The sequence below is a fragment of the Macaca thibetana genome, chromosome 2 (genome assembly GCF_024542745.1).
Source record: "Macaca thibetana thibetana isolate TM-01 chromosome 2, ASM2454274v1, whole genome shotgun sequence".
Classification (NCBI taxonomy): domain Eukaryota; kingdom Metazoa; phylum Chordata; class Mammalia; order Primates; family Cercopithecidae; genus Macaca; species Macaca thibetana.
The window spans coordinates 33,812,533-33,837,776 of NC_065579.1; the positions used below are offsets into that span (position 1 = coordinate 33,812,533).

The 25,244-nt window shown below is 37.5% G+C and overlaps 1 protein-coding gene and 1 non-coding gene across 15 annotated transcripts in view; one reads left to right on the forward strand and one right to left on the reverse strand.

Annotated features, from left to right (window-relative positions):
• Positions 1-25,244, forward strand: part of NEK11 (NIMA related kinase 11) — a 310,384-nt gene that overhangs the window by 53,280 nt on the left and 231,860 nt on the right. For all 14 annotated transcript variants that reach the window (XR_007722953.1, XM_050777796.1, XM_050777800.1 and 11 more), the window contains one exon: positions 21,949-22,067. Coding sequence is in view for 13 of the 14 variants with exons in the window: in XM_050777796.1 (XP_050633753.1) it covers positions 21,949-22,067 (119 nt within the window). In the remaining variant the exon portion in view is untranslated. The remainder of the gene's footprint in view (positions 1-21,948; positions 22,068-25,244) is intronic.
• Positions 11,176-11,278, reverse strand: LOC126949408 (U6 spliceosomal RNA). The gene has a single exon (XR_007723714.1). It is a non-coding gene; the product is annotated as a U6 spliceosomal RNA (small nuclear RNA).

Genomic DNA, 25,244 nt, shown 5'->3' on the forward strand with positions numbered 1-25,244 from the left:
TGACTATGCTCAAAAAGTATCTCCCAGAATATTATGGAAGCTAGGGTTAGCCAAATGCACCTTGGGAGAATTTGGTGCTTTTCATACTTTAGGATGAAGTCAGCTTATCACTTGGATGTTGCTGGAGCCCAAAAGACATGAGGAAAAAAAGATGCTCTTTAGAGTAGATGACAGTCCTGTTTGGGCCAGAAACTTTGGACAACTCGACCTAACTTGAAGGTGCCATTTGTTTGAGAGAGAAAAAAGAAGAGACAGGAGAAAGAAAAGAAGCTCAGAAGGAAAAGGGATAGCAGCGAAAACAACCTTGCCTGCTTTACACATTAGCTGATGTATCACCCAAAATGAAACCAATAGCCAAGTTAAAATATCTGAACAAGTTTGAAATATTCCATGTCTTGGCCATTCCCCTTCAGGTCAGCCTTGGCCTTGCTGGGTATTTTTCCATCTATGTCTTGACCCTGCTTTGCTTGAAGGAAAGTGGACGGGGCAGAGGGTGAGTGGAGAAGAACCAGGTCATTTAGGATATCTGCTTGTCCATCATCCAATGGATTGTTGACAAAATCAGTAAGATGATGACAGGTGTGAGCAGTAATATTGAATAGTTACTCTGGCAAATATGTCACCAATTCATGCAAAGCTAAAGATACTTGCATATGCATATGTTGCATACTATGATCCACCTGCTATAATTTCATCATATTTCTTCTTTAGCCTCCTTCAGTTAATAAACTGTTATTTTAGAAACAACTGACTCATACTGCTTAAACTGTTACTGCTATCTCTATTGCTGCTTTTAGGACATTGACTTTTTCAAAGACTCTTTCCATGTCTTAGAATATTTTAAACTGTAGTCAACACTATTCCACAGAACTTTCTGTGCTGATGGAAATGGGCTATACTTGTGCTGTCTAATATAGTAGTCACTAGTCATATACATGGCTCTTTAGCACTTGAAGTGCGGATAGTGCAATTGAGGGCCTGGATGTTAAATTTTATTTAAATTTAGTTAATTTAAATATAAATAACCATATGTGGCTTCTCGCTACCATATTAGACATACATGGTATATATTGCTATAACTTTCTTTCCCTGTATTAATTGAAAAAATTTATAATTTTAATGTAATTTTAAACTACCAGAAATGTTACAAGAATAACACAATGAACTTCCATATGCCCTTTATCCAGATTTCCCAAATTGTTATTTTTCCACATTTGCTTTATCTTTCTATCTACATTTTTTAATGAACCATTTGAGAATAAGTTTCAGACATGATACTCCTTTGTCCTAAATATAATACAACTTTGAGTATTTTCTAAGACCAAGGACATTCTTTGACATAACCCTAGTACAGCAATCAAAAATCAGGAAATCAACAGTGATACAATGCTAGTATGTAACCCAGTGGTTCTCAAAGTGTGACCCCAGACAAGTATCACCAACCTAACTTGGGAACTTGCTAGAAGTACGAACTCTCTGCCTCTACCCCAGCCAGCTGCACTGAATCAGAAATTCTGGGGGTGGGGTTCTGGCAATCTGTGTTTTGACAAGCCCGCCAAATGAGCCCAAAGCATACTGAATTTTGAGAATCACCCATCGAATTCACAGTCTATATTGTCTGAATTACGTCCTTAGAAAGGACAGTTCTAAAAGATTTTTGTGGTTGTTGCACAGGATCTCATCTGGAATCATCTGTGTTGATTTTTAAATGATGGATGGTTTCAGTGGGCTGAGCTGCTCTCCTGGGAGGGGCCGTTGCCACGGTAATGGCTGCTGGCAGTGCTGAGAGACAGCTGTGGGGCCGCCTGGGCTCTGTGTGCAGCTGAGCTGGCAGGTTGCCACTTCCCCAGACTCCTGAGGAGTGACTTGCACAGATTGCTCCGTTCTTATTAACAGAGATATTTCTCATCATCAGACCCAAATTTACTCTTAACTTGCACAGGGCTGGTGTTATCTTCTTTTTATTAAGGTAAAATAATAGTATAGGAAATGGCAGGTGACCAAAATTGCACCTCACAGAAAAATACTATCACTACCATTGAAATGGCTGATCTCTTTATCTCCAGTTTCTCCCTTCTATAATTTAATTTGGGGCCTTTTAAGACTGAAATATATAAATGCATGAGTGAGGCCTCTGCATCTACTACCCAACCCTTGGGACACATACATCAGATTATGAATGTTAAACATCAGACAACTGAACTCTCATAATTTCTGGTCAAGATTTAACCAAATCTTTGATGGGGAATAGTTCCAAAACTACCAGAATGACAGAATATTTCAAATATTAATGTCTTCTATTTTCCTCCATGTAGGAAGGAAATGGAACTACTGCCCATCCTCCACAGTTTCACGCCTTTTCATCTTTCCTTAGGCCATATCCTCTGAGAATGCCCTTCCTCCTAGTCCCACATCTTCAAATCTTACCCTGACTCCCAGGCCCAGTTAAATGCCACCTACTCTCCCATAATCAAAGGTTCCAATAAACAAGGTTCCTTTCCCATAAACAAAGCCTCTCATAATCTCCTGGCTAGAAATCACTCCCCACCCCAATCCCAATCCCCCCAACTCTCATAGCATCTTTATCTCTCATGGTACAAAGCACAGTTTACATCGTATGAACCACGTCAAATTCTCAGCATGAGGGATTGATCTTTTTCTGATTCATTTTTCTATCACGTGGTGGACCCACATAGTGAACCACAAAGAAGTTAGCACTCAAGATATTTTTGGATATACTCTTTACCTCTTGGTTCCAGCTGCCTCCCACCTCATTTCTGTCAAACACTGATGGTAATAATAAAATATTGAATCCTTCTGCCTGTTGTATATGTTAAAAGTATTTTGTCCTACCTTACTGTGCTGATAGACCTAACAATGTGCTGCACTGGAGGCCTGTGAGATACTGCCTGAAAGCCTTCCATTTGGGTGAAGACAAGGCGTCTCCAGAAACCTAGGCATTAAATTAGTAGACGCACTACAGAATAGGTGAGATCACGTATCCTCAGGAGAGGGGGGTGGAGAGAACATATGATATCAGGGAAAAAGGCAGGAAATGTTGGACTTGTCTGTTTTCTGCTTGGTGATATTAACATAGGTAAGCAAAAATTTTATCAATATAGTACTAGTTCTCAACATTGGCTGCATCTTGGAATCACCTGGAGAGCTATCAAAAATCCTGAGGCCTGAGACCCACCTCTAGAAAGTCTGATTTAATTGGTCCTCGGGAATGGCCCAGGTATTAGGGTTTTTGAGAGTTCTCCAGCTGATTTTAAAATGCAGCCAGGGCTGAGAATGACAAAATAAATGATAAAAAAAAATTTAAAAAGGAGAGAATAGTTAGGGTGGAAATAGACAAATAGTCATAAAGGAAAAATTTGTCAGTATTGATGGAACACTAAGCAAAGATGAAGCCCAGAGCTGAGAACAGGAGAGTCTGGCCCTGTAGTGGGTGTAGTTTTATGATCAAGCCATTTAGCCTGTTGCTCTGTTCACGAAAATTGCCCAACTTATTCTCCTTGCTTCCCAAGCAACCTTCTGATCCTAATTTAGCTTTCCATATGTGCTTCCTCTAATAGGAAAAAATATGCTGGCTAACCTGAGATGAGCCCCCTATTGCCTTGGCAGTTCTAGCTCTCATTGCATATGAATACATTGGCAGTCTGGATTATTTATTGATGCCTTACGAACTTGAAGTTCACAATGGCAGTTGTAATCAAGGCTCTTTTCAAAAGCCATTACTGAGCCCCAGGTCTGTGTCAGATACAATTATAGTCATTGTGTGGCATAACAGAGATAATATGATAATATTTAATGAATCTTGTCAGGCAGGATTAATGAGTCATTTATATCAGTTGCTAAAATACAAGGGGGAATGTGGTACGTGTTATGGTAAGGGTGTGGTTAAAGTGCTGTGGGAGTAATAGGAGAGAGAAATGACTTCTGACCATGGGAACCATGAAGGTGCTAGCATTCTATTTGAGTTCGCAGTACGGGAAAGACCTGGCCAAGAAGAAAAGAACAAGGACATTTCAGCTAAAGCGAATGATGTGATAAAAGACTCAGAGATAGAAAAGCATGGGATGTGATTTAGGAACCCAATACTTCACCTTTAATTGTAATATGTTTGCAGTTAAATACATTCCCTAATTTTAACAACTTACATAATCATAGCTTAATTATCAAAACCAGAAAATTAATATTTTACTAGTTTTCCCCTTAATGCCTTTGGTCTATTCTAGGATCCAATCCAGGATTTTACATTGCATTTAGTTCTATTTCTTTAGTCTCCTCTAATCTGTGACAATTTCCCTTTCCTGCCTTGTATTTTATGAACTTCACACTTTTGATGGGTACTGGCAAGCTATTTTGTAGAATGTCTCTCGGTTTGGGTTTATCTAATGTTTTCTCATGATTAGATTGAGGTTACATATTCTTGGCAAGACTACTGCAATGGTAGTATTGTATTCTTCTCAGTACATCATATTAAGGGGTACAGGCTGTATCTTATTACTGATGATGTTAACTTTGATCACTTGGTTAAGATTCTGTCTTGTGGGTTTTTTCACTGTAAAGTTATTATTTTGTCCCTTTGAAATTGATAAATATCCTGGGTAAGATAGTTTGAGAGTTTTCTATTAATAATAGCCTGTTTCTTTTCAAATCTTCACTCACTGATTTTAGTCTCTTTCAGTGGAAGTTGCCTGTGGCGATTCTTACTCTCTAGTCTTTGCCTAATTGTGATTATATATTTCTCTCATTCTTTCTATATTTACTAATTGGGATTCCCCTGTAAGGAAGAGCTGCTTCTTCTCCTCCATCCATGTATTTTTTCAATTATTTATTTATATTAGTATGAACTCATGGATTTTAAAATTATTATATGGGTTATCACCCAGTACCATCGCTGTTTATTTTGTTGCTCAAATTGTTCCAACTTTGGCTAATGGGGATCCTTCAGGTTGGCTCCTGTGTCTTTTTAACATGTCCCTATCCTTTTTTGAGGAGAAGTAAATTCTTGATTATTAATTCCATTTTACAGATGAAGAAACAGGGCCCCAGAGAGTGGAGTGATTTTCTGACTGTTACATCCAGGGCAGAACTAGGACTAGGGGTATTGGGATAGCTGCTCCTTTTCTTGGCTTATTCTCAATTATTTTCTGTGTCTTTATCCATCTCTCTTTCTACAATACATATACATATTCATAGAAACTATTTGTACACAAATGCAAACTTTTAATCTCATGATATGACAATTTTATTTTCTCTCAATGGAAGACTAGATAGGGCTTTAAATAGTGGAAAGTGTGTAGACTTTGGCATCTTCTGTTCAAATCTTTGTGCATTTCCTTCAGCAGCTTATTTCGTTTCTCTGACCTGTTTTTCTTAAGAGAGTATAACATATATTTTGTTTTTATAGGGATTTGAAATAATGAATGTTGAAAAAGTGACTATCAGAGCTTTTCTCCTAGTAGATTCTCAATAATGAAAGTTATTGTAATTGTTCGTTATTTCATTGTTACCCCCCTTTCTGCCCTCCAGCTGTTTTCTAGAAGGCAAGCTAGTTTTTACCTCTTGAGTATTGGTGTGCAGCCTTTAGTATGAGGATTCATGCCAAAAGGAAGAAATATGAAAATTCTTTTTTTTTTTTTTTTTTTTTTTTTTGAGACAGAGTCTCGCTTCGTCACCAGGCTGGAGTGCAGTGGTGCAATCTCAGCTCACTGCAACCCCTGCCTCCCGGGTTCAAGTAATTCTTCTGCCTCAGCGTCCTGAGTAGCTGTGACTACTGGCATGTGCCACCACGCCCGGCTAATTTTTGTATTTTTAGTAGAGATGGGGTTTCTCCATGCTGGCCAGGATGGTCTCCATCTCCTGGCCTTGTGATCCACCCGCCTCAGCCTCCCAAAGTGCTGGGATTACGGGCATGAGCCACAGAGCCTGGCCGCAAATTCTTAAACACTAATAGGCCTGATAGTAACTTTGAGGCAAGTACTTTCCAATCTGATTGTACTGTAAAACAGAACGTTTGAAATTTCCTCGTATGTTTCTTGTTTATGCAAAAGTATTTGAACGAACCAAGTAAGCGAGTTGAGTTTTGCAATCTTGAATCTCTAGTGGGTGTCAGTAGACTACTACAAGTAAATTTGGCAATGATGTGCAGCCACCAGGCTTACTAGTTCTCAGAGGGTCCTTAGAGAACTTCATATTGGGTGTGTTGTGTCTAGCATTAGAGACAAATCATTTTCTGTCCTTCACAGCCACTGCTCATAGTCCTGAAACCTGTTTGGGACCACCCTACCCCCCAGAATTGGTCATTTATAGATGAGGAACACCCCTGGAATATTGACATTGTGACACTGATTGGTGATCATCCTTCCTAGTGTGAGTTCAAATCGGGCATCCACATAGTGGGGCTGTCCACACATCAGGACTGTCTTCAGTGGTTTGCATTGCTGGGATTGCTGCTGATTGAAGGAACTAAGCATTGTTTTCAGAGTGGTGGGTCCCATCAGGGCCCTCTGGTTTTCCTGGGCAGCTCCATCTAGGAGTAGGTAAGCCTCCCTGAATTTATCCTGTGTCAATTCTGTGGGTCTAGATTTTGTTCAGTTGGGGAAGGCTGTAAATAATATGAGTGTCTAATGTTTTTATATACCTCAACTGATCCATTTGAGATTTTTATAAGTATCAAAATTAAAGTCATTTGGTTTGTTCCATTTACTTTCTTTCTTAAACTATGAAATATTTTGACATTTTAATGAAAAACAATAAAAAATAAGACCACTGATTTTTACCTAAAATTGTTAAATCTAACAATTGAAAAGCAAAACTACTTTCGTTTAAAAGAAATGCAGTAATGCACTAATAGAAAGCAATCAGCAACCCAGTAGAATTTATGATATTTGGGGTAAGACTTCGGCTATCATATTAATTTATGTAAATCTAAATGTTTAAAAATAGAATCACACTAATTTATATCAAATAGTTTTTTTTTAAAAAAAACCCTGTGCTTTATAGATAAAAGCATTATTTCACATCACTTAAGAATAAGTTCTGCCGTTTCTTATTCATCTACATTTACCTCAGCAAAAGGAATACTATCTCTAAAAGAATTTGAAAAAAATACTAACTAAGCTCAAGATGTTCATTTATATTATTAGAAATGAAAATCATAATACTTCATGGCATTCTTCAGTACCTATTTAGAAGCTGTTTTTTCTTGTTTTGCTTTTAAAAGCATAATGTGGCTTGACATTTCCCCCACATTTTATGCAGTCTCTTAAAGTGCACTTCCAAAATTGTAGGAAAATGTCCTCGGGTTGTACAATATAATGACAAAGGATTTCCTCCCCCACTGCCTTCACCTCCATTTATTGGTATTCTCCTAAGTAATGAAACAGGCTTTAGAAAACATGTTATTGTAAAATGACTCTTATTCAACCCTGCCTTTCCCAAGTACATCTTTTGCCTTTGGAGTTCTTCAAACTATTAAACAAAATGTTTCCACTGACAGGCTAAATATTAAGCACATGGCCTGTTTATATTATTGCCTAGCATCATGCCTCAAAGTTTGTTCCATGGACCACCTGTCCTAGAGTCACGAAGGATGCTTGTTAAAAATACAGATTCTTTGGGCCTATGTGGATTTACTGAGTAAGAGTTATTGTTGATAATGTCTAGGGATGTGCATTTTAAACAGGCAACTTGGAAGATTCTGATGCATAAAATTTGAGGTTCACTGGAAGGATGCTTATTTAATGGAGATATGGTAGGGTATGAAGAACAGCATTTTAAGATGTCAATCCAGTGAATTAATAAGGGAAGCTTTTTCATTATTTTATTTTGCAGTGGAGTCTTGCTCTGTTGCCCAGTCTTGAGGGCCGTGAAGGGATCTTGGCTCACAGTAACCTCTGCCACCTAGGTTCAAGCGATCCTCCTACTTCAGCCTCCCAAGTAGCTGGGATTACAGGCGTGTGCCACCATGAACAGCTAATTTTTGTGTTTTTAGTAGAGATGGGGTTTCATGTTGGCCAGACTGGTCTCAAACTCCTGACCTCAAATGATCTGCCTGCCTTGGCCTCCCAAAGTGCTGGGATTACAGGCATGAGCCACTGCACCCAATCTGCATTTACTGAGTTGGAGTTATTGATGATAATGATAATTATGATAATAGGGATATGCATTTTAAACAAGCAACTTGGAAGATTCTGATGCATAATATTTGAGGTCCACTTAAATGATGCTTATTTAATGGAGATATGGTAGGGTATGAAGGAATAGCATTTTAAGTTGTCAATCCAGTGAATTAATAAGGGAAGCTTTTTCATTTTTTCATTTAAAATAAAAAATAGGACAGAATAATTTTTGAAGCTCCTTTTAGCCTTAAACATTGCAGGGATATTTTTGTTTTTGATTTTGTTTTAAATTCAGGCTTCTGAGAATGCTTTTCTTTGGTCTTTTAAGGTTGTAAGTGCTTTGATTGCTAATGTTAATACAAGGATTAATTTTTAAAAGCAAATCATTTTGGGATTTAAAATTTGATAATAACAATCAAAGGTGGGGTTGAGAACATGTATTTGGGTTGTTCTTCATTTCTTTAAAGCCTTGGCATTTCAAAGTCAATCTGTCGTTGGCTAACTGGGATGGTGAAAGGAGGAGATACTATTAATCCATCAAATGTTGCAGTTTGGGTTGCAGATTTTGAAAACTTTAGAAGTTAATATCAAGTCTTTTATTGCAACCTTCAAGGGATAATCTTAGTGAAGAAAAACATTTTTTTGATAGCTGTATAGACTTAGGGCAATATTAATTTTGGGTCAGTTAAAGTCAATACATTTTTCACGAAAGTTATTTTAGCAATAAAAGTCACATTAAATATTTCTCAAGGACAAAGTTAAGAAAACAGAATATTCTTACTGATGTTATAATATGAATTTCTTAGACTAAGGCATTACATTTCATCAAAAACATTAGCTTTTTTCTTTAAACACAGCTTAGAGAAAGAAAGTAATGCTTTTCATATTGCTGAGTTAAAATCAGACTAAAAACTGTATTTCTTTGTTGTGTCAAATCATAATTTGTTGTGTCTAAATCTTTGAGTGACTTGTCTATCATAATTAAATCCTTAGAAAAATCAGAGGTTTTTGTTTGTTTGTTTTTTGTATTTTTGAGATTGGGGTTTCGTTCTGTGCAGTCATAGCTCACTGCAGCCTCAATCTCCTGGACTCAAATGCTCTTCCCACTCCAGCCTCCCAAGCAGCTGAGAATACATGCATGGCACCAGGTTGGGCTAATTTAAAAATTGTTTTTAGAGATGGGATCTTGCTATGTTGCCCAGGCTGGTTTCAAGCTCCTGGCGTTAAGTGATCATCCCGCCTCAGTCACCTGAGTTACTGGGATTGCAGATGTGAGTGACTGCATCTGGCTGTGTTTATTAAAGAACACAGTAAGTGCAAGACAGATAGTTTTTCTTGAGGATAAACATGTAAAATGGAAATAGGAAGAATAACTTGAGGAGCACAAGACACAGATCTTGGATTAATTTAATCTTTCAGTGTTCCCTCTTCCTGTTGATTTCACATAGCCCTTGCTTAATGCTAACAACAGATATCTTTCTTCTTTTTAAAATTCTACCCAGAAGGCAAGGGGGAATTTGGCTATTTCCTTTGGACATTTCACTTTGAGACCTATTATTGAAGGCCCTTTTCTGGTTTTTGCTTCAATAGTCTAAATATATATTTATTTAATTACAGGAAATCAGGCATTTAATATCAATGCAGGAAACAGACACACAACTTTTACCTATCTCTGTTGTTCTGCATCTGCCCTTCCACTTGAAAGAATGTAAGCAGGTGATTGTCAGACCAACAATAAATGTCACTCAGAGAGCGTGCTTCCATATGGCAAGATAACCCAGAAAACATAATTATGCTCATTCACAAAAAAAGAAATTGATACAAAATGTATAGAATTTAATATTTCTTTAACACAGTTTAAAAATGACAATAGGATGTGAAAAGCACCATTGCAGTTTGGGGATAAATTCCTGAAAGTAATGCTATTTTAATGCACAAATGTCTCCAAATTTTAGTATTACAACTGTTAAAAGAAAAATTTTAGATAAATTTACCAAAGTTTATTTGAGCACACACACACAAAATTCTTGAATTGGGCAAACCACAGAACTAGAAGAAGTTCAGAGAGCTCTTTCTGCCCAGCAACCTGAGCAATGAGCTTTTATAGGATGGACACAAAAGCAAAACAGATAAATCATTTGATTAGCTACAATTAGGCATTTGCCTTATTTGGGCATGGTGTGATGATTTGGCTTCCTGTGATTGGCTGAGACTCAGCTATTTGTTCTGTGTATCAGTTTGTTTACATACTAAATTAGGGTGAAATTTGCTGCACAGGAATGCAAGGTATGGAGGCAGCTTCAGGCCAAATTTAAATTAATTTAACAATATCTTCCTTTTAGTCAGTCTCTTAAAATTGGACATTGATGCCACTCTGTCACCATCGTCATGGACTTGTTTGGTCTTGGTATGAAATACATCATTCATGGCATCAGCCTCGTTGAACGGTTCCTTATGTTCTTTTTGTGTTTTTGTTATTTTAACAGTAGTGAGACCATTTGATGTACAACAGATGGCTGTATATGAGCATTTAAGACACTTGAGAGAATATAGCACACCAGGGAGACTATTGTGATGGTTATCAGGAGGATAATACTAAGAGAATGAAGTATATTCCTTAACAGAGTCTACCATGAACCAAAATAATTAGAATAAAATCAATCAAAAAATGAGCCAGAAGAGGAACCTACTTGTTTTAACCAAGTAGCTTGTTTGTTGATTTTTTTAGAACTGGGTTTCTACCATATCAGACATATTTATGAAAGGGCAGCATGAGATGTTAGCCATTGCATACACATTTCCCTGTTCAGCCAACAAGTAGTCCAAAGCAGTCTAAAACAATGGTAGCAAGAGAATTTATAAAGGATTCTGGGCAACGATAGCCTTTGCAATACAGTCAGCTATAGTAGCTAATATTTGAGACAGATTTCTAATGATAACTCTATATACATTTATGCCAAACCAAGGAAGAACCATTCTACAAAAGATGCCCATTTAGAGCAATTTAAGCCTGCCAGAAAATTCCTCTTTATTATTTTTATTTTAAAATATGGAACGCTTCATGAATTTGTGTGTCATCCTTGCACAGAGGCCATTCTAACCTCCTCTGTATCGTTCCAATTTTAGTATATGTGCTGCCAAAGCAACCACGATTTCTTGTTAATCCGTGGCACAAATTAAGAGATATAGACCAATATTCAGTTTCCAGTTGCTTATGAAGTGACAGTGGTACTATTAGAATCTCTAATCCACATTGGTCCCTTATTTTCCACTTGAGACAAGGAGTTGCCCACACATATGGTTGATCATTAAATCCTCCACAGATAAAAATATATCCTGGAGGGGCACAAGAGACAGCTCCTTGTGTGATACGTTGTGTGTTAGAAATCACCAGTTGGGAAGCACTGGTAATATTTATCCAAGGGTTCATTATTGAATCGTTGTATGGTAGATGACCTGTTACAATTAAGGGATTAGGGTTATAAAGTTGTCTACAAACTGTCAAATTATCTTTCTTTTGGTTTTCTTAGTTTCTGGCATAATTTAGCTGCAAAACCCTCAATATAGGATTTTCCTACTCTCAGATTTAAGCAAGAGTCTGAATATACGAATCTAAAAACCTAATCCTATGGAAAGAACCAGACGAGTAATTTTTTTTTTTTTTTTTTTTTTTTTTTTTTTTTTTTTTTTTTTTTTGAGACAGAGTCTCGTTCTGTCGGTCAGGCTGGAGTGCAGTGGCATAATCTCGGTTCACTGCAACCTCTGCCTCCTGGGCTCAAGCAGTTCTCCTGCCTCAGCCTCCTGAGTAGCTGGGATTACAGGCATGTGCCACCAGGCCTGGCCAATTTTTGTATTTTTAGTAGAGATGGGGTTTCACCATGTTGGCCATGCTGGTCTTGAACTCCTGATCTCAGGTAATCTGCCTGCCTCTGCCTCCTAAAGTACTGGGATTACAGGCGTGAGCCACTGCACCCAGCCCAGATGTGCAATTTGAACAAATAGTCAGACGTGGAATATTAATGAAATCTGTTACATGGTGAACTAGAATATCTCTAAGATCATATAGGGATTCAGGTTTAACATGAGATAGTCAACATTCAGTCTAGTTCCCTGCAAAAGCTGTCAATTCTGAAATCTTAATTATCACATGACTAGGGAAAAGCTTCCCTAGTCAGCTTTACCTTGAGATCTCCAGTGGATTTACTGTCCCAAGAGTCTGGAGGGGCTCTCTTGAGTTGAGATGTAGGGATCCAAGGCTTGAGGCCCTGAAATTTTGCGGTAGTGTGGGTGGTGGGCAAACTTGGTATGGTCCCTTTCAGTGAGTCTCAAGGGCAGCCTTCCTCTGGTGTTGCTTCCAAAAGACCCATTCAGTGGGTTCTAGATCATGAAAGATCTAGTTGTCATCAGCTGGTGGGTCACAAAGGGTTTCTTTTAACTGGTAAAAATATACTTAAGCATGGCCGGGCGCGGTGGCTCACGGCTGTAATCCCCGCACTTTGGGAGGCCGAGACGGGAGGATCACGAGGTCAGGAGATCGAGACCATCCTGGCTAACACGGTAAAACCCCGTCTCTACTAAAAATACAAAAAAATTAGCTGGGCGAGGTGTCGGGCACCTGTAGTCCCAGCTACTCGGGAGGCTGAGGCAGGAGAATGGCGTGAACCCGGGAGGCGGAGCTTGCAGTGAGCCGAGATCCCGCCGCTGCACTCCAGCCTGGGCGACTGAGCAAGACTCCGTCTCAAAAAAATAATAATAAATATATATATATATACACACACACACACACACACACACACAAGCATAATGCATTAAAATCTTGTAATATTAAGTCATGTCAGAACTTATGAAAGTGTGAGATTTGTGAGTCTATTATTAGGGCCGTACATCTTCCAGTAACTATTTTATAAGGGGTCAGTCTATGTTTTCCAAGGGGAGTGGAGCTGATTGCCATCAATCAGTATTACCTTTGAACAAGGCAATACAGTCAATTCAGTTAGCTTTGCCTAATACCATTGTGTTTGTAATAACTTATTTAACTGCTTTATAACTTGTCCAGTGAAATGAGCACCTCTACCACTGGAGGAATATTTGGCAGGAATATTCCATAAAGCAAACACATTTCGTGATAACTTTTTAGCTACTGTTATATCAGCAAACTTCCTGCATGATGGGAAAGCTTCTGTACATCCAGAAAATATTCATTGAAGGTGGGAATTGAGTGATGTCCGTCTGTAAATATTCCAATGATCCAGCAGGTGCTGGAAATGTATCATCTGAGTATTTTACTGTCTTGTCAAAATTACGGGTTTGACAAACCAGACATTGGTTATAAACCATTTTAGCAATTTTAGAACAGACAGCCTGCCAGTATTTTTAAAAATAATTGGAATTATTTTATTTTTCCTCTGATGAGTTAAAGAGTACAGAGCTTTTAATAATTAAAGCTTTAAGGAGTCAGGAAGGACCAAGCAACTGTCCAAGCCCTCCATTAGCCCACACTTAACATTGAATTTACATCCTTTTAAATACCAGTTGGTTTCTCCAATTCAGGCACAAGGCACTGTTTATGAAATAGTTCATCACAGGTAATTTGACTTGGATCAATTTTATGGAGCTCACTCAAATTGTATATCTTAACAATTTCAGTACTGGCTTAGTATGAAAAACTGCCAAAGCATTTCCTTGGCAACCAATTAATTCGTGTTCTACTTGATGTGGGGTTAGTGGTTTTATGAACCAATCAATTTATTCATTAGAGTTCTGGAAATTCTTATCTAATCTAATTGTATGAACCTAAGGTTATCAGAAACCTATGTTGTCAGAGTTGTTTCCATGAATCCCCTCAAAGGTGAAAAATTTAGGTTTATAGTTGTTTTCAATAGCTTTCAGGAAAGTACCAAAGTAAAACAATTAGCTGTCTGTGGATGACAAGACTTTAAATGATAATGGTTAAATGTCTGGTGAAAATTAATTATAATGCAATTGACAAGAAAATTTTGTTTCCTTTTCTGTATATACAGTATTTTAAAATAATTAAAATTATGAGTGATAGTAATATATCAAGACTATCAGGTTTCTGGGAATTTCATATAATTTCTGGAAAACATATTAATAACATACCCATGCAATATAACTTAAAGACGGTTCAGCAACACTTATTATTTGACAATGCTTCCCATGCAATTTAACACATCTCTCTTTTTTATAAGAAGAGAGGAAAAAATTCCTTTGAGAAATTCCAGAGGTCAGTTGGGAAACTTCCAAAGTTGGTTTGAGGTCAAAAGGCCTTAATTTAATGTTTGATTTTGAGAAGTTGTTAAAAAATGTCAAAAGGTTTAAAATACTTAATTAAAATAGGATCATAGGTCACTGGGAACAATAGTCATTTAAGCAGAGTGATAATTAAAATACTTCAAAGATAGTTACATAATTATAGAAAAACCTTAGCTTTTTAAATAGAGAGAACTGCTTTGCTTTTCTGAGAAACGTTTTATTTCTCCTTCACTTATGAAGCTTTGTTTGATGGGATATGAAATTCTTGGTTGAAATTTCTTTTATTTAAGAATGCTGAAAATAGTACCCCAATTTCTTCTGGCTTGTGAGGTTTCTGCTGAGAGGTTTGCTGCTAGCCTGATGGATTTCCCTCTGTGCATGAATTGACTTTTCTCTCTTTAAGATTTTTTTTTTTACCTTGACCTTGGTGAATCTGATGACTATGTGCCTTGGGGATGGTTGATTTATATGAGGTCTAGCCAAGGTTCTCTGTGTTTATTGGTTTTGCATGTCATCCTCTCTAGCAAGATTAGGGAAATTTTCATGGACTGTATCCTCAAATATATTTTCTGAGTTGTTTATTCTCTCTCTGTCTCTCAGGAATACTATTGAGTCATAGATTTGGTCTCTTTACATAATCCTATATTTCTCAGAAGTTTTATTCATTTTTAAACATTATTTTTCTTTTTGTTCAACTGAGTTGACTTGAAGAACTGGCCTTTGAGCTCTGAGATTCTTTCCTCAGCTTCGATCCTTCTGTTAATACTTTTGATTATATTATGAAATTCTTATAGTGAATTTTTCAGCTGTGGAAGCTCAATTTGATTCTTTCTTAAAATAGCTATTTCATCTTTCAGCTCTTAGATCATTTTACTAGATTCCTTGGAATCCTTGGGTTGGGTTTCAACTTTCTCCAGAATATTCATGAGATTCCTTGTCATCCAGATTCCACATTCTATGTCTGTCATTTCAGTCATTTTTGATTGGTTAAAACCCATTGCTGAGGAGATAGTGGACTTGTTTGGAGGTAAGGGTACACTCTGGCTTTTTGCATTGCCAGAACTCTTGTGTTGGTTCTTTCTCATCTGAGAAGGTTGCTGTTCCTTTAATTGTGGTATAAATTGAGTATAGTTAGTTGGCTTCATTTCTGAATGTTTTCAGAGGGCCAAGGTTCTATGCAGGTTCTTTATTTGGGCTGAATTCTTACCCTTAGTCTTACAGGGGGTTATATTAGCAAAGTATTTTTGTTGTTGTAGTTCGGGCTGCAATCCAGTAGATGATGCTTAAGAGTATTTGCTGGTAGAGGCTCTTACTCAGCTGCATGGCTCCTTTGTATTTCCTGCCACTTGCAAGCTTGCTCTGTGGTGCAGTGGCAAGAGAGGTGACCCCTTCACCGAGTTTACTCCTGGGCCTTGGGGGAACTCCCTCCAATCACTGGCACTGTACCTGCATTTCTTTTGTTAGGGGTTTAGGCTACAGGGTTCCCTCAGTCAGAGGCTGCAGTAGGGAGATAGACCACACCTTTTCAGTCTGGCTCTGTGGAGTGAGGCATGCCTATTCCTGCTGCAGCCCATGAACCCCTGTGACTCATCCCTCTTTGTGCTTTGAGAGTGTGGGCTCCATTCCCACTCGAGTGCCTTAGTACTCCCAGGCTATGCACTGCAGACCTGGGGAGAGATCAGGCTTTTTGTTCCGTCCCCACCTTGGGGGCAGCAGGGGTGGGGACTACAATGGCAGCAATGGTATACAGCCTGCCAGTTACCTCAGGGGGTGCCACCCCAAAGAAATGCATAGCCATGGCTAATTTGAGTGATCAGCCAGGGATGGGGCAGCTGTGCTGTGGGCCCAGGCTTGGGGGGTGCTCTGCCTAGGGAAGACCAAAGAAGATAGTTTGGCCTCCTCTCCATAGGATAGCTGTGGTGTGCTGTAGGACTGCAACAACAACCAGGCTGTTTGTTCCCTTTCTAGCCTCGGTGGTGGGACTGATGAGTGGGTACTATGGTGGTGTCAATGACAGAGGGCCTGTCAGTTGTCTCTGGAAGCTCCACCCCAGAGAAATGAAGAACCACCACTAACTGAAGTGATCAGGTGGGAGTGAGGCAGCTGCAATGGGGGCCTAAGCTGGAAGGCCCTGCCCAATCAGGAGCAGCAAAGTCAGAGATCTGCATGGAAAACAGTCTGGCCACCTTACTGTATAGCAGCTGTGGCATGGTGGAGGCCAATGACAGTTCTTAGATTCTTTACTCTCTCCCCAGCCTGAGGACAGCAGGGGCAGGGGCTACAGCAGTGGCAATTGCAGCAGGCTTTTTAGTTGCCTCTGGGAGGTCCATCCCAGAGGAAAGAAAAGCGACGACCAGCTGGAATGTTCAGGTTGGGGTGGGGTGGCTGTGCTGGGGGCCCAGGCCATTGGACCTTCCATGATGAGGTACAATGTGCAGTTCATCCTCTCCTCAGCACCATGCATGTGGTCCCTGTCCTAGAGGTGCACTAGAGAGCCTCAGCTCCTTTGTTGGTAGGGCTATGGCAGCTGGCACCAGCATGCTTGGGAATCCAGGGCTCATGGAGCTCGGGGGGCTTGAGTGGTAGCTCTGCACAGAGTCCGCAAAGCTCTCTGTGTCGATCTGGAAGCCCAGGGGAGCTGGGGGCCTCTCCTGTGCCCAAGATTACAAAGCTTATGCAGACGTGTGGTCCCTGGGGACTCTCACTCATCCTTTCCTCACAGCTGGGAGCCTCCTCTGGCTCTGCACCAATCCTGGGTGGGCAGCTGTCCTGCCTTGCTTTTCTTTGCTTTCCGTGGGTCGCTGTTGCTTCCTTGATGAATCAAAACATGGCCTCCTGTATGATCCACTTGAAGAACTAGTGTTTACTTGCCACTCTGCCTCTTCTCCATGACAGCAGCATGCACTAACTGCTTCTAGTCAGCCATCTTGGCAAGTCAGCCATCATGGCGTTTCTTTTACTGACTTTCTTAATTATCTTGACAAAACACACAATATTTCCTTGGCCAATTACCTAAAAGGTAAAAACAAAGCAAACAAACAAAAAGTCTTTTCACAATTTCCTATTAAAAGTAGACCAATACCTCAAGAAAAAGTTGTTTTAACATAGGGGATGAAATTCTAATTTCCCTTCATAGTGTTTTTTATATTAATGCTTAATTTTTAGAAAAATTTACAAATAGCACATCTAATCTTAGCTAGCTCAATCACATATAACATTTCTTTCCCAAGGTTCCTCTTCTACAGACTTTTTGTATTAGTCCATTCTCAATGAAGAAATAGCCAAGAATGGGTAATTTATAGAGGAAAGAAGTTTAATTGACTCACAGTTCCACATGGCTGGGGAGGCCTCAGGAAACTTACAATCATGTTGGAAGGCAAAGGAGAAGCAGGCACTTCCTCACAGGGCAGCAGGACGGAGTGAGTGCAAGCAGGGGAAATGCTAGATGCTTATAAAACCATCAGATATTGTGAGACTCACTCACTATCATGAGAACAGCATGGGGGAAACCACTCCCATGATTTATCTCCACCGGGTCCCACCCTTGACATGTAGGGATTATGGGGATTATAATTCAAGATGAGATTTTAGGTGGGGACACAGCTAAACCATATCACTTTCTAATATCCAGTCAGTTTTTTTCTCCCCCTATAGTTCTTTCTCGGTTTGGATCAATCATTCTACTTTAGAACAAAAATTTTTCTCCTTTTGTTTTAACAGAGCAATACACATCCTCATAACTTATGCTTTTCCTTACCAAGAGCACATCTTACCTATATTGTATACTTGCATATAAAATAGTTTTCCTTATTATTTCTAGTAATTTTAGTTACGTATTTTAATTAGAATTCTTAGCCCTTTATGACCTTAATTTCTAGTGAATACTAGGAAGAAAGCAAGTGTGAATATCATACCAGCAGTCTATAGATTGGAAAATCTGTGGATTATAATTCTAGGAGCATGTACTGTTTTATAATGCATTTTTTTCAGTGTGGCACAGAACATTTATTAACAGTCCCAACTGTCTTTAGTCTCTCTGTGGTAAGAAATGGCAGAGGAAGCAAATTTTTATTTCTATCTTGTTAGGGCTTTTTTTTCCCCTGTCCTTCGTAACAATATTAAAAGTTTCTAGTATAGCAAGGACATTTTTCACATGGGAATTCTATCTTACCTCTATTTAACACTTGCTTTTAATAATTATGCTTGAAATGCTCATAAAGATGAGATATTAAATAGCTAGCCATCACCTTAAGTTATTTTTCTTGCTGACAAGTTATGTCACATAGAGATAGCATGAACTTTTTTTACTAAATAAACCTGGGGAAGAAGAGTTGTGCATCTGTATTGTACTAAATGCTGACAACTCTGAAGGTATGCCTGCATTAATCAAGGCAATATACTTTTATTAGCTACTATTTACCAAAGATTATCCAAGATTATGTAAACATGAAAAATATTTTAGGTTTGTTTCTAAGGGTTTAAGGAATACCTATTTTATGTAAGAACTTATTTTTCTTTAAGCCAATTAAATAATTATCTTTTACAACTTAATTTTGGCAATACCATAAGGAAAAAGAAATATATTACACATTCATAACATACATACTGACATATATAAATATAAACATAAAAGCAAATCTTGTAGTATTCATTTAAAAATTTTAGCCCGGTGCCAAGTACAGTAACACAAAGCTCCCTGATATGTTAAAGGATATCTGGAAGTGAAGTTTTTCTGGCCCATGAGACAAGATTACATACCCAGATGGCTAAAGCTTTTGACTGATATTTGTAGAAAAGACTTAAGATTTTTCTGATTCGCCTTCTCTAAGAAATCTTTTAAAGAGGAAATCTTTGATTCATTTAACATCTTAGATGTTTAATACTTCTGTGTATCAATTAAAGAATGTGTCCCATTGCTTTTGTGGTATGTCAGATCCTTTCTTCTCTAATGTGCCTCACAAGCGATCAATTTTATCTTGGTTAACACTTCACTGTGGCCACTGTAATTCCTTCTTGTCTTTAGTGAGGTTAACAGGTTTAAAAAAAATGCACAGGTTCTGGGGCCATAATTTTTGTACATAGAGAAAATTGTGCTTATTTTTGGTGTTTTTAAAGAGGTAAACATTGGGTTGATATAAGAAGCTAGCAGGCAGCTTCACTGATATTTCTTTAAGGCAAGTTTTTCTTTTCCTTTTTCTTTATCATTGTCTTCATCTTCTCTCTCCTTTCACTCCTCCTCTGAAGGTATTCCGGAAGAAGATGGAAACATGTAGGCAATAGTCTTTCCGCCACTGGAGATGTTTTATCGTATTCAGAGAAACTAAATGAGATATACCAGAATCCTCGCATATTCAAGTCCTGCAGTTGGCCCTGCAGAACCTTCATATATACAAAAGCCCTTCATATATGCAGATTTCCATTCCTGCAAATACTGTATTTTCAATATGTGTTTGGTTGAAAAATATCAGCTTAGAAGCTGATATTATAAGCTTGCAAACTGACATTTTAAGCAGACCTATGCAGTTCAAACCCATATTATTCAAGGGTCAACTGTATATTTACAGGTCACCTTTCATCTGAAGGACTTTCATGTCTACTACACAGGATGTTATAATGATCTATTGTCAAAAATGTTCTTTGCAACTTACAGAAACATGAGAGTACAGCTTGTGTGGCTCAACAGAATTCTGATAAACTCTAGGATTAAAAAGAGAGAAGAAATAAAGGCAGGGTTGAAAAATGAGAAAGAAATGATAGTCTTTTAGACAAGGAGTTAAGTATTCAATTCGCCATATTTTTGAATTCTACCAAGCTTTGGAACACTCTCCTTGGCCCAGAAAATCTATCAGGAAACCGTACTTGAGCTAGGCTGCAAGTGAATGTTTGCTATACTTTCGATTTGTTATGGTCCTGTGTAGGAGAGAAAATGCTAAGCAAATATTTGCATATTGCACTGTAAGGAAATAAAAAATGCATTAGAAGTGAATCAGTTGACCTCATGTTGTTTCATTAGAAGTAATTTCTTTTGGATTGTCTCTTTGCCTATAAATGTTCTTCCTTTGCATCTTAACAACAACTCTGTCATGAGTAGTCTGTGACTAGCTTTATTTTTTCCACTTTTGCTCCCCATGAATATGGTAAGTACCTCTCCCACTCTTTATGGGGCCTGCGTTTTACATCCTGCAAAGACCAGTTACATTTAATCCATCCTTTTCTTTAGAGGAACATTTCTCAAATTATCTCTAATTTTTTGGTGTTTTACAGTAAAATGGATCAGGTCTAAGGGTTCTCTAAGAGAATTTAGCATTTGACATTTTTATTTTTATAGCAATTGAAATACATCAATAAAACATATTCAGAAAGGGCATTATATCAGACACTGCTGGCCTATTTTAGATTTTGTCATTTTTTATCATAGTTAGTTTTTGACCTTAATAATAAGTATTATTTTAGTTATTGCCAGTGAGTGATAGGATAGAGCTAACTAAATGCTTAAATGATGTGCCTGGATCCCCGCATAGATCCACAGTTATTATATTCCTTAATGTTTTGCTATAGCTATATAGAGGAAAGGGAATTCAGTCATCCCAATGCACATGGTACCCTGGGCATGCCAAACTCAAAAGAATCTATACTACAGCAGCTATATGCACAATGTAAGTACCAATTTAGTTTCACCAAAAATCATCACTTTGTATTAAATTCGTATCATTGATTGGAATTTTACTGGCCGACCTTTTTAAGTTTTGTATATGTTAAGATTCTACAATTATATACAACTCTAAGTGTAAGAAAAGTTATTGCTAGTTTTATGTGGATGCATATATAGGTAATATAATAAAAAATAATTTAGGTTGAAGGTTTATGTGGTAACTTTTCTCCTTATAAAGGTTTTTTCCTGGAGTGATATCATTAAAACATTCAAAACAGATTTTATGAAGTAACTACTGACACTACTGAAAAGAGCTGAGCTCCATTCTGATTTGTGCAGAGTGACTGGGTATTCAGGGAGAATAAGGGAATAGGAAAGAGGAACAGCAGGGGCCTGAGCAGAGTCAAGGAAGTGAAAAATTACAAAAATCAGAAAGTGGAGGTTGGTCCCTGTAAACCCATATGGGTTTGTTAACTGGTGCTCATCAAAGTTAGACTCCTAACCTTCTTTAGAGATTGGGAGACAAGAGCCCTATCTTCAGGCATTGACTGGAGGAAACAGTCAATTCTTTTGTCTACCTTGAGCTGATCAGGCAGGAACTTTAAGGGGTGGGAGGGTAGGACCATCCTAGGGTTGTGACCTTAGGCTTTTAGAAACTATTAATACATGCATGTTTGTTAAAGTCTTTATAGGTCAATGTTGAGGCTGAGCTGAAAAGAGTGCTCAGAGGAACCTGGAGAGACTTTGGTTAAAGAGAGGATCTTTGTCAGTGATAATTACAGTGTGGCACTTTCTGATAAACAGTGACTGCTATGTTTTAACTGTTGTTAAGTGAGCTTGATTTTAATATATTAGCTGAAAAAATATGAAAGATTATGCTCTTCATTTCAGGGCCGAGATCTGGACTATAAAATTCAGGAATATAAAGAAGCTGGAAAAATCTTTCCAGATAACCAAATAATAGAATGGTTTATCCAACTGCTGCTGGGAGTTGACTACATGCATGAGAGGTATGTTCATTTGCTACTAGGAATATGATATATTTTTAACAGTCATGTCTGAACTTGAAAAGTGAATTTTTTTCTATAATTGAAAGAAAACAAGTTCAAAAAATATATGATTGTAATTAAACATCTATAATATGTTTTTCCTTGAGAAAACTGTTGAATGATTATATCTAGAGGATTTATTTGCATAGTTTTTTGTTGCTTTTCTAAAACTCAAGTTGGCCATGAATATAAGATAGAAATTTGTGTTAAACACATTTCATTATATCTGATCATCTCCTATGAATTACAGGAAGTTCTCAGATACTTTTGGCATCCTATGAATTTATTGTATCTTACAGCAGGCTTCAGTGGTAGATATCTTAGTATGCCGCAAATGAATTGTGTGGTCACCTTGGAATGTGTCAGTGCACACTTAGCTAGGTTCACATCCCAAAAGAGCTCAGTAATTGAGACAGAATGTATTCTTTAGCCTCAGAGAGATAAGTATTCAGATAGAAAGTCAGTTTTGATGTGAAGTATCTGATAAGGTCAATTATTTCGATTATCTGTGATTTACATTTACAATCTCTGCCTCAAAAATGTATTTTAAAACTTTTAATGAATTTTTATAGGTCAAAAGTAAGAAGTTTTAGAAGTTAAATGTTTTAGAGACCCAAAAATGATATGAACATGTTTGAAAAGATGAACATACATAGGCAAAAAAGAAGTGGATAATCTGAGGTGTATATGGTAGCTTTCATCTTGGGAGTGGGCATTAACACATGGTACCATTCTTCTTGAACGAAAGGGGTGATTTATAAGGCACACCAAGGTCTAGCTATCCATGGATGTCAGATTGCTTAAATGTGTCATCTGTACTTTCTGACAGCATAAAAAGTAATCGGATTATTTTGTAATTTGCCATGTATCTCCTAAAACACATGCTTGTTGATACAGATAGCTACTGATTTATTGACATCTCATAACAATCTGTTGGATGATGTCAAACTATCTTAAGAAATCTTTTATTAAAAGATTATTTGACTTAAAAGAATCAAATAATCTTTTAATAAGGTACCCAAAGCTACTGACTATAAAACGTCTGTGTACATACATTTATATTGGTGTTTCTTTTATTTTCTTTACTACTTCTTAGCATATTGTTAGGTTACACACAAGAAAAACAACTAAAAAAAAACCACATATTAAGATGCTAACTATTGTATTCTATGCACAAAATACAAAACTGGAATCTGGTTGATTTAAGAACCCAAATAGTTTTGATACCTTTAAGACTGCTTAGTAATAGTTCAAATAATGAGTTTAAAATAACCCTTCAAACAAAGGCTTATGATTTTTAAATCTTTTAATATTCAAAGAAAGCCATTAAATGAGACTAAATATTTGGATATTTGTGAATCCTTGGATTTGAAATACAATCCTTTGTGATTCAGGTAACAAGTGATGGTGCTTCTTAGTCATTGTGTTATTATAACCAATTATTGTAAAGTTCTTGTGTACAGAGAAATTACAGTTTCATATTTCAGTTCATCAATTCCTTCGTTAGTGATAAATTAAAAATAAGTGTCAACCTCAAAGAGCTGTCAGTAAGCGAGCAGACATAAAACATGTACTCTTATAACTATAAGCCATGTACCGTGGTGGATGTACATGATTAAGTGTCTCCACTATTCACTAGATTCATGACCTTGAGCAAGCTGGTCATGAAAGCAAGCTCTCCTCTCTGAACCTGTTTCCTCATCTATTAGGTTGGTGCAAAAGTAATTGTGGTTTTTGCCATTACTTTTAATGACAAAAGCCACGACTATTTTTGCACCTACCTAATATAAAGTAAGGATAATAATAGGACTCTCCTTGCTTACATTATAGGGTAGAAAATATGCGTTGAGATATTATACAGTTTAAAAATTTGCAAAATGTTAAGCTCTGTGTAATGTCATTATAATTTAATATAGAAATGAAAGCATAGACATCAAAAGCAGTTTTAAAAACGATGACAGTAACAAGTGTTAGTAAGCATATGGCGCACCTGGAATTCTTTTATATTCTTAATGGGTATACATTGATATAAACACTTTTGAGACATGTTTGGCAATACTTCCTAAGCCAAACATACAAATACCTATGACCCAGTAATTCTATTCCTAAGGGTAGAAGTGAGTGCTGATGTCCAACAAAAGGTATACAGAAATGTCCATAGAAGCCTTTTTTGTAATTGCGAAAACACTAAAAAATATTCATCTACAGTGGAATGGTTACATAAGTGTGGTATGGCCCTATAATGGACTCTTAAAATTACTATTCTATAATTTTAAAACAATAGACAATTGATAATAAGCATGACCTGGGTGAATCTCAGAGATCAGATGTAGGATGAAAGAAACCAGGTGCAAAAGAGTCTATACTGTATGACTATATTTATATGAAGTTCAAAAGTAGGCAAAACTAATCTAAGATAAGTCAGAATAGAGATTATATTAGCAAAGGGGTTTTGCCTGGAAGGGGCACAAAGAAAGCTTCTGGGATGTTAGAAATGTTCTATATATTAATCTGGATGGAGGATTACAAGAGTGGTACATATGTTGATATATATGTAAAAAATCATCAAATTTAAGATTTTTGCATTTTAATGTAAGTTATACTGTAGTTTAAAACAAGTGATGAAAGTGCCAAGAAGAGTACAATTTAAGTGTTACAGGAGATCAGAAGAGAGAGAATGTTTTCATTTGGCGAATCAATGGAGGCTTCTTGGAAGAAGTAGCACTTGACCCAAGGTAGGTTTTGAGTATGATGAAAAATGGGTCAGAGCTTTCCAGATGTAGGGAACAGAGCACAGCCACAGAGGTGGAAAAACATGGAAATCTTAGAGAGAATGGTGAGTGGTTCTGTTGGGAAGACTCTTGGAGTAATGAATAAAGTTGTTGGCAAAGGTAGGCTGAGGTCAAGAGGGCTTTATTTTGGAGCACAGACATCGAACTCCACAAGAGCTTTTTGAGTGGAGTTATATAATATTGCCAGAGCTTGCTTCAGGAAGGTGAGATGATAAATTATACCAAGGAGAGAAGATAACTTGGGTTATCAGTCAAGAACCTTTTATAATATACATGTATGAGATTGTAAGGCCTAAACCTAGCTGGCAGAAGTGGGTAGAATGAGGAAGGATAATAATGAACTCAG